Source organism: Gekko japonicus, unplaced genomic scaffold (genome assembly GCF_001447785.1).
Source record: "Gekko japonicus isolate JY-2015 unplaced genomic scaffold, Gekko_japonicus_V1.1 scaffold2697, whole genome shotgun sequence".
In the NCBI taxonomy this organism is placed as follows: domain Eukaryota; kingdom Metazoa; phylum Chordata; class Lepidosauria; order Squamata; family Gekkonidae; genus Gekko; species Gekko japonicus.
In genome coordinates, this window is record NW_015160918.1 from 220,261 (window position 1) to 229,184 (window position 8,924).

Sequence of the window (8,924 nt, forward strand, 5' to 3'; positions counted from 1 at the left end):
CTTGGGTCAATCACAAGTTCTTTCAGAGCTGTTCTCTCAAGGGCAGTTGTTGCGAGGGCTCTCTCAGCTCCACGTACCTCACATGGTGTCTGTTGTGGGGAGGGGAAGATTCTTCTTCTTTCTTCTTCTTCTTCTTTCTTCTTTCTTCTTCTTCTTTCTTCTTTTTCTTCTTCTTTCTTCTTTCTTCCTCTTCTTCTTTTTCTTCTTCTTTTTCTTCTTCTTCTTCTTCGTTTCTGAGCTTTAAAATTATCTGTTGTTTGCCTTTCAGAAAGAGGGGGTAGGTGCCGCCATGGCTAATGCTCTTGGCTTTTTGTTTTCTAGAGAACAGCGTGAGAAGGAAGAGATTGAAAAATACCGAATGGAACGGCCCAAAATCCAGCAGCAGTTCTCAGATCTGAAAGTAAGGAGGGAACAGTCCTTTGTTATTGTTTCACATTCCAAGGTTGGAAACCACCCCCACCCCCACCCCCCCAAATTGTAGTGACTGAAGAAAAAAGACGCTTGGCAATTATATATGAGTAATATGTATAGAATCTATCTGTAGGCGCAGCTTTCCCCCCTCTTCTTGTCTCCCTTCCCTCCCCATATGCTATAGAAACAAGTGAATGACAGAGGAGGAGAATCTGTGGGTGTTGCATTGTGGGATTTTCCCTTTTCATGGAGGTTGAAGATCTCTTTAAGAGCTCATTAGGGAGGAAGTATAGAGAAACCACAGGAGCAACGGTTAGTAAACAGGCCCCAATATATATATTTACATAACCCTTTTGTCTGCTTTTCATCACTGTTGTAAACTTCAGTCATATATTGAGAGGGCAAAACGTTGACTCATGTCTAAACGTTCGATGATCTGTTGATGATCATTCGAAACGAGTACAACGGCATGTTTCTAATAGGGGAAATGATTGGCTTCTCATATCTGTCGTTATGAGCCCACGCCTCCGCTGTTACGGCATCCAAAGGGATCTGGGGTCGGAAAAAGGGAGAGGCCAAAGAAAACTGGGTGCCATGGAGAACTTCGGACGGGGAGCCTCTGTGATATTGGCAGGGAGAATGTTGACAGCTCAGGGAATTATGAAGATTGTCTGGAGATCCAGAAAGCAGGGAGAACAGCTAGATTTGAGCCCAAGTAGTACCTTAAAGCAGTGGTGTCAAACATGCGGCCCGGGGGCCAGATCAGGCCCCCCTTGGAGGGCTTCTCTCAGGCCTGCAGTGGATCTGGCTGTCTTCTGCTTCCTGTTCTGCTCCTGCTGCGTCATCGTAGGTTTGCAGCTTACAGATACACACCTGAACAGCACACTGAAGCTTGCAACAGCACAGACATTTTGATGCAATACTTCAGAGCAAGAGGTGTCAGTTATCAGACACTGCTCAATAAACAAAATATTGCAAGAGTGCTATTGTTTTAAGCATGTTTTTATTTTAAGTGCCCTTTATAAAGTTTATATCTCTGTTACCTGGCATGACATTTGTGCCCTTTATAAAGTTTATATCTCTGTTACCTGGCATGACATTTTATGACACACACGGCCCGGCCCAACAAGGTCTCACTTATGTCAGATCCGGCCCTCATAACCGATGAGTTCGACACCCCTGCCTTAGAGGCCAACAAGATTTTTTTAGGTATGTTTTCAAGAGTCAAAGCTGCCTTCCTCAGATGGGAGCTTTGACTCTCAAAAGCGTATACCCCCAAAATCCCGTTGATCTCTAAGGCCCTAGTTTTACTATAGACCAACACAACCACCCTCAGAAACGGTCTTCGAGAGAAAGGGGGGCCGAATAGATCACCGTCGAACGTACGGGCTGAATTGAACGAAATTTCACCCCGTTCTAATGTCCTCATAATCTCTCCTCTTGTTGTTCAGAGTAGCAGACTCCCGAACTTGTTGTATTTGAGACATAACTCCATTCATTGGGATTTATAGTTCAAAAGTCGTTTTTATATATGGGAACGGATCTGGTACTAAATTATTATGTCACAAGAAGGCAGACCAGCGATACTCCCGGGGGGGGGGGTGGAGGGAGCAAGCACCAGGTAGACTCCTCTTGCTGTTCAGAGTAGCAGACTCCCAAACTTGTGGTATTTTAAACCTGACTCCATTCAGTGGGATTGATAGTTCAAAAGTCATTTCTATATATGGGAACGGATGATACTAAATTATTATGCTATTATGTTATAACGGTTGACGTATGTTGAAAACTTTGTGGGTGATTAACCGGCTGGTTTGTAATTTTGGATTCTCAGGACTTTTGCATACTGTTTTGCAGTTATTGTACATGTTATAAGTCACACTTGATCTTAATAAACATTTTAAAAACCAAAAATAAAATAATAATCTCTGTCCTTGGTAGAGGAAGCTCGCCGAAGTCACCGAGGAGGAATGGCTGAGCATCCCCGAAGTTGGCGACGCGAGGAACAAACGGCAGAGGAACCCGCGTTACGAGAAGCTGACGCCCGTTCCCGACAGCTTCTTCGCCAAGCACTTGCAGTCCGGGGAGAACCACACATCTGTCGATCCCAGACAGACGGTGAGGGGGAAGAAATATAAATCCGCCAGGGCTCACTGGCAAAAGCAGAGCGGCCTGACGCAGCAGACTCTCTAATGGGAACGGGTGGTGATTTTTGCTCATTGCTCCCTAGGACTCCATACAATCACAGAGTTGGAAGGGACCTCCAGGGTCGTCTAGTCTGACCCCCTGCACAATGTAGCAGGACATTCACAAATACCTCCCCCTTCACCAATGTTCCCTCTAAGTTGTGGAGTCTTGTGAGCAAAAATTGTACTTTGTGAGCCCCTGGCATGAAAGTGGTGAGCGAGTGATTTGGCTCCTGCATAGATTAGTTTGCTCTGGAGCCCTCCTTCCAGAGCTGAGACAAAAATGTGTGAGCCGGAGGCTAAAAAAACTGTGAGCTAGCTCACACTAATTCAGCTTAGAGGGAACACTGCCCTTCACACACACCCAGTGACCTCTGTTCCATGCCCAGAAGAGGACAAAAAACTCTTCCAGGATCCCTGGCCAAACTAAATCGCCAACAAAAGTAAATGGATAACGATGCAAATGGGAAAGTCTGTTGCATGGGCGAGAAAGGCCTTACCAAAACCATCTACTGTTAATGCAGCTGATGGATAAATCCATGTATTTTGTCAACCATCTGACTGAATGGCTTGAAATGACATTGGGTTTTAGCCCACATTTTTTGCTGTGATAGATCTTAATGATTGTTTATAAAACTGTAATGTATATTAGAGTGTTTATTGTTATTGCGATTGTTGTACTGTAACTCTGATGTTGTTGGTATTTTCGGTGTTAAATGCTAAGGCTGTGTGCTAATGGAATAAAGCTGCTGCTGATGATTATAGAATCATGGAATAACAGATTTGGAAGGGACCTCCAAGGGTCATCTAGTCTAACCCCCTGCACGTTGCAGGAAATTCACCAATAACTCCCCCTTCACACACCCCCAGTGACCCCTGTTCCATGCCCAGAAGAGGAGAAAAAACCTCCAGGCTCCCTGGCCATACTGGCCTGGAGAGAAATTGCTTCCTGACCCCTAAAGTGGCGATCAGCATTTCCCTGGGTGTGTAAGAAAGGGAATATCTCCGCTAAGCATACCCGAGGGTCCACTGGCCCCCCGGTGATGGAATTTCCGGGGGCTCAGTGAGTTGCAGCAGCAGGGTGGTAATCAGCAAAAACCTCTGCCTCCATTAAGATTTAAAGGCACTTGAGTTTTCTTAACTGCTTGGGGGAATGCAGGCCACTGTCATGATAGCCAAACTTTCCTTTGCTTACTGACAAAGAACTTGCAGTGAGTGGCAGGCCCCCTCCCCCCAAAACCCCCCAAAACTTTGCACTTTGCAATTGACATCCTTCCTCTGTGCCTGCCTCTCCTGTTTGCAATCATAGAGCCAGTTTGGTGTAGTGGTTAAGTGTGCTGACTCTAATCTGGGAGAACCGGGTTTGATTCCCCACTCCTCCACTTGCACCTGCTGATGTGACCTTGGGTCAGTCACAAGCTCTGCCACAGCTGTCCTTGAAAAAAAGCAGTTTGTGTCAGAGTTCTCTCAGCCCCACCCACCTCACAGGGTGTCTGTTGTGGGGAGGGAAAGGGAAAGGAGTTTGTAAGCCGCTCTGAGACTCCAAGTGAAGGGCGGGGTATAAATCCAATCTCCTCCTCCTCCTCCTCCATAGTACCCGGCTGATCCTGCATTGAGCAGGGGGTTGGACTAGATGGCCTGTATGGCCCCTTTCAACTCTGTGATCCTCTAAATGATGTGAAGGTACAATGTGTATTGTAATCAGTTTGATTAGAGCAGAGGGGAAATGCTCAGGAGGTGTTGTTTTTAAATCAAGTGCTCTAGTTGTGACCGAGAACTGAGCATGTGTTCTCTTTTATCACAGACTTCTAATGACTTGGCTTCCTCTTTTACCCCTGCAGCAATTTGGAGGTCTGAACACGCCCTACCCTGGGGGCTTAAACACTCCTTATCCCGGTGGGATGACCCCTGGGCTGATGACGCCTGGTACAGGTGAGCTGGACATGAGGAAGATCGGCCAAGCGAGGAACACCCTGATGGACATGAGACTCAGCCAGGTGAGGGGCAAGGGGCAAAAAGCTCTCTGCAAAAAGCCGTGGGAACTGCTGTTCCCTCTTGCGGGAAGGGAGGAGGACACTCTTGACAACACTCGGATTCCTCTTCCCATAATCCCTGGAGGCAGTCCAACAGGGCTCAGAGGCCGAGGCCTTCATAAGAACATTAGAAGAGCCCGGCTGGATCAGACCAGTGCTCCATCTAGTCCAACATCCTGTCTCACACAGAGGCCAGCCAGTTCCTCTGGAGGGCCAACAACAGGGCACAGAGGCCGAGGCCTTCAGAAGAGCATCAGAAGAGCCCTGCTGGATCAGACCAGTGGTCCATCTAGTCCAACATCCTGTCTCACACAGCGGCCAACCAGTTCCTCTGGAGGGCCAACAACAGGGCATAGAGGCCGAGGCCTTCATAAGAACGTAAGAAGAGCCCTGCTGGATCCGACCAGTGATCCATCTACTCCACTGTCTCGCACAGTAGCCAACCAGTTCCTCTGGAGGGCCAATAACAGGGCATAGAGGCCTACACCTTCCCCTGATGTCGTCTCTTGGCACTGGGATTCAGAGGCTTAGTGCCTCTGAAGGTGGAGGTTTCCCTCAGTCACCAGGGCTAGTAGACATTGATAGATTTCTCCTCCATGACCTTATCTCATCCCCTTTTAAAGCTGTTTATTCCTGTGGCCACCACCACATCCTCTGGCAGCAAATTCCACATTGGAATCGCTCTCTGCATAAAGAAGCATTTCCGTTTGTCCATCCTGAATCTACTGCCCAGCAGCTTCATTGGATACCCTTGAGTCCTAGTGTTTTGCGAGAGGGAGAAAAATGTATCTTTGTCACTGCTCTCTGCCTTGTCGGTAGTTTTATAAACCTCTATCATTTCCCCCCTTAGTCATCTCTTTCAGTCGAAGACTATTCAGGGGGTTACCTTTCAAACCTGATTGCTGTGTGAATGCACATGAGGTGAATATGCTTTGTGGTTCAGTGATTTCAGCCCACCGTTGGGTTTCCTTCCCAGGTGTCTGATTCCGTGAGCGGCCAAACCGTGGTGGATCCCAAGGGCTACCTGACCGACTTGAATTCCATGATTCCCACGCACGGTGGAGATATCAAGTAAGACAACAGGCGCAGGGGTTGGCACTGACTTGGCTGTAAGGTTTTATTCCCTATGAAGGCTTCTTCCAGAGAAGCGGGTGCATGCCATTCATTTGGCACGAACAGAACGTGGGCAGGTCGCCAGCCGTCGCTAATCTGGGAGGACCCGGTTTGATTCCCCACTCCTCCACTTGCACTTGGCTGGATGACCTTGGGCAAGCCGTAGTTCTGATAAGAGCTGTCCTTGAAAAAAAGAGCAGTTTCTGTCAAGAGCTCTCTCAGCCCCGCCTACCTCACAGGGTGTCTGTTGTGGAGAGGGGAAGGGAAAGGAGTTTGTCAGCCGCTCTGAGACTCCTCTGGGTGGTAAAGGGTGGGGTATAAATCCAGACTCCTCCTCCAGTTTGGTGTAGTGGTTAAGTGCGTGGACTCTCACCTGGGAGATCTGGGTTCGATTCCCCACTCCTCCACTTGCACCTGCTGGATGACCTTGGGCAAGCCGTAGTTCTGATAAGAGCTGTCCTTGAAAAAAGAGCAGTTTCTGTCAGAGCTCTCTCAGCCCCACCTACCTCGCAGGGTGTCTGTTGTGGGGAGGGGAAGGGAGAGGAGTTTGTAAGCCGCTCTGAGACTCCTTCAGGTAGTGAAGTGTGGGATATAAATCCAGTCTCCTCCTCCAGTTTGGTGTAAGACGTGGCTCAGAGAGCAGCTACTTGGCATGCAGAAGGTCCTAGATTCAACCTCCAGCATCTCTGATTAAAGGACCAGACAGGAGGTGATGTGCTGACCTTGATGGACTGAGGGTCTGATTTCAGTCTGAGGCAGCTTTGTGTGTTCGTGTGTTCAGCTCCCCTTCCCCTTCATGTTGTCGCAGTCCCATTTGTTCATCATCAACATCAAAGGTTCACCGTCACCTGTTCTCTAGCTTCACAGTCACCAGTATAGGGTTCACATGTATAAGTACATACCTAGTAACACTGAACATGCACCATTCCCTTTGTTGGCTTCTGTGCCCACAAACACCCCCCCTTCCCCTCTCTGTCCTCCCCCCAACTCCATTTGCTCTGTCCCCTCCCCCACTGCTTTTGCCATTTTGGTGTAGCGGTTAAGAGTACAGACTCTAATCTGGGAGAACGGGGTTTGTTTCCCCACTCCTGCACAAGCAGCTGCTGGTGTGACCGTGGGCCAGTCACAAGTTCTCTCAGAGCTATTCTCTCACGAGCAGTCTTTGAAAGAGCTCTCTCAGCCTCACCTGCCTCACAGAGATGCCTGTTATGGGGAGGGGAAGGGAAAGGAGATTGTAAGCCATCCCAGGACCCGAAGATTTCTCTTCTCCTTCTTCTTGCACATCTTTACACTCCTTCCATTCATTCCGCCTTCCACTGTTTCCTGGATCAGGAGGGGAACATGGCCGAGGGGTAGAGCACCTGCTTGGCCTGCAAGAAGTCCCAGTTTTAATCCCTCAATCTCTCCAGTTAAAAGGACCAGGCGGTAGGTGGTGTGACAGACCTCCGCCTGAGACCCTAGTGAGCAGCTGCCAGTCTGAGTAGACAAGACCGACCTTGATGGACCGAGGGTCTGATTCAGTAGAAAGCAGCCGCTTCCCGTGTTCCTCTCCATGCGGTGCCCATTTCCTTTCTTACGCTTGTCCCTGCCGTCAGTGTACCACAGTTGCTGGAGCCCGTTTGCTGGAGCCCATACCAGCCCCATTCTTTACGTGGATACGGAGAAAGATTAGCTGCCCGACAGTTACGTCGAGTGCCCTCTGTGTCACTTAGAAGAGGGCAGGGAGCCGTTCCAGTGGGCAGCAGAGGAGAGTACTCGTAATCATGGGTTTAAATGAAGGACGGGAAGGTACCAGCCGGATCTTAGGAACACCCCCCCCTTTTTTTTGTACAATACATTTTTATTGATTTTTGAGATCCTGATACCAGATGATTCAACGTACATGAATTGGTGTACAAACATACTTGCAGTTATTGAGCAGTCATGCAACAGATAATGGAAAAACAATGTGAATGGGAAACTACATGAACTTTTAGCTTTGAATTTTAGGTTTCTAGCTTTCTAACACCAGTGTCTTAACTCTCTTACCAGCAGTACTTTGTAGAACTAATTAAGGGACGATGATTGAGGATAAAGGGCACCAATGAATATTTGATTATTACCATAGGTGTAAAGCATCTGTTTCCTTAGGGGTATCATCAAATTGTTGTAGGTACTCTAGTATAGGAAACCAAATAGCCACAAAGGAGGAAGGAGCTGGAACTTTGTCAAGTCGCGTAAGGTTCTCTGAGAGTTTCGCCATGATGCATAAATCCCACAATTTCTTTTTCTTTTGTAATTAAAATTTTTATTCTTTTACAAATTAATACAACAGAAAGCAAACAAGTGAATAACACAAACACTAATAACGACAGGAGGGTATACATTAGAGGGATATAAGAGTTGAGAACACAGTAATTACCAAACTGCCCATGAAACAAGCGTAGCCTTGTTAAAGATCCAGGAGACAAAGATTGCTGTGCTGGACTTATTATTTATCATATGACCACTTTGACCCCGTACAGCAACAATCAGAATTAGGGGCCACCTAACATATAACCTAACCTGTCTCTAGTTCCAGCTCCTGCCAACCTAGCAGTTCGAAAGCAAGAAATTGCAAGTAGATAAATAGGTACCACTTCGGTGGGAAGGTAACAGCATTCCGTGCGCCTTGGTGTTTAGTCATGCCGGCCACATGACCACGGAAACGTCTTCGGACAGCGCTGGCTCTTCGGCTTTGAAACGGAGATGAGCACCGCAACCCTAGAGTCGGACTCTACTGACTTTCGAGCAAGGGAAACCTTTACCTTTTTTTTAACATATATAAACATACTCATCTGTGCTATTGGAAAGACCACCCAAGGAGATTGAGTTTAATGGGGAGACTTACTCTATGTCCCTTGGCTACTCTGACCCCGTACGTCAATGTTCGGAAAAACACCGATAACTATGCGGTTAACTAGATTGGATATTACGTTACAAGAACAACCACCGATGATAATTTAGACTCGTGGGGAGAATGTCATGTCTCTCCATATCGTATACCACCGGCGACCAGACTTTTCTAAATTTCGTATGTATTCCCAAGAGTGGTGACTGATTCTCCCGGTTCAGGTCCGCGACTTTGGCCATGACAAATCCCACAATTTCTTGTGCCAGTGGGGAATTGAGGGCGGCATTGACGTTTTCCAGTGTGTGGCAATGA

The 8,924-nt window shown here is 47.6% G+C and overlaps 1 protein-coding gene across 1 annotated transcript in view; it reads left to right on the forward strand.

Moving 5' to 3' along the window:
- LOC107121606 (pre-mRNA-processing factor 6-like) overlaps positions 1-5,698 on the forward strand; it is a gene marked incomplete at its 3' end in the record, with an annotated part of 18,473 nt that extends 12,775 nt beyond the window's left edge. Inside the window, exons 4-7 of the mRNA XM_015424548.1 lie at positions 322-400; positions 2,350-2,526; positions 4,436-4,591; positions 5,604-5,698. Of these exons, the coding sequence (XP_015280034.1) occupies positions 322-400; positions 2,350-2,526; positions 4,436-4,591; positions 5,604-5,698 (507 nt within the window). The remainder of the gene's footprint in view (positions 1-321; positions 401-2,349; positions 2,527-4,435; positions 4,592-5,603) is intronic.
- Between the last annotated feature and the right edge of the window lie 3,226 nt (positions 5,699-8,924).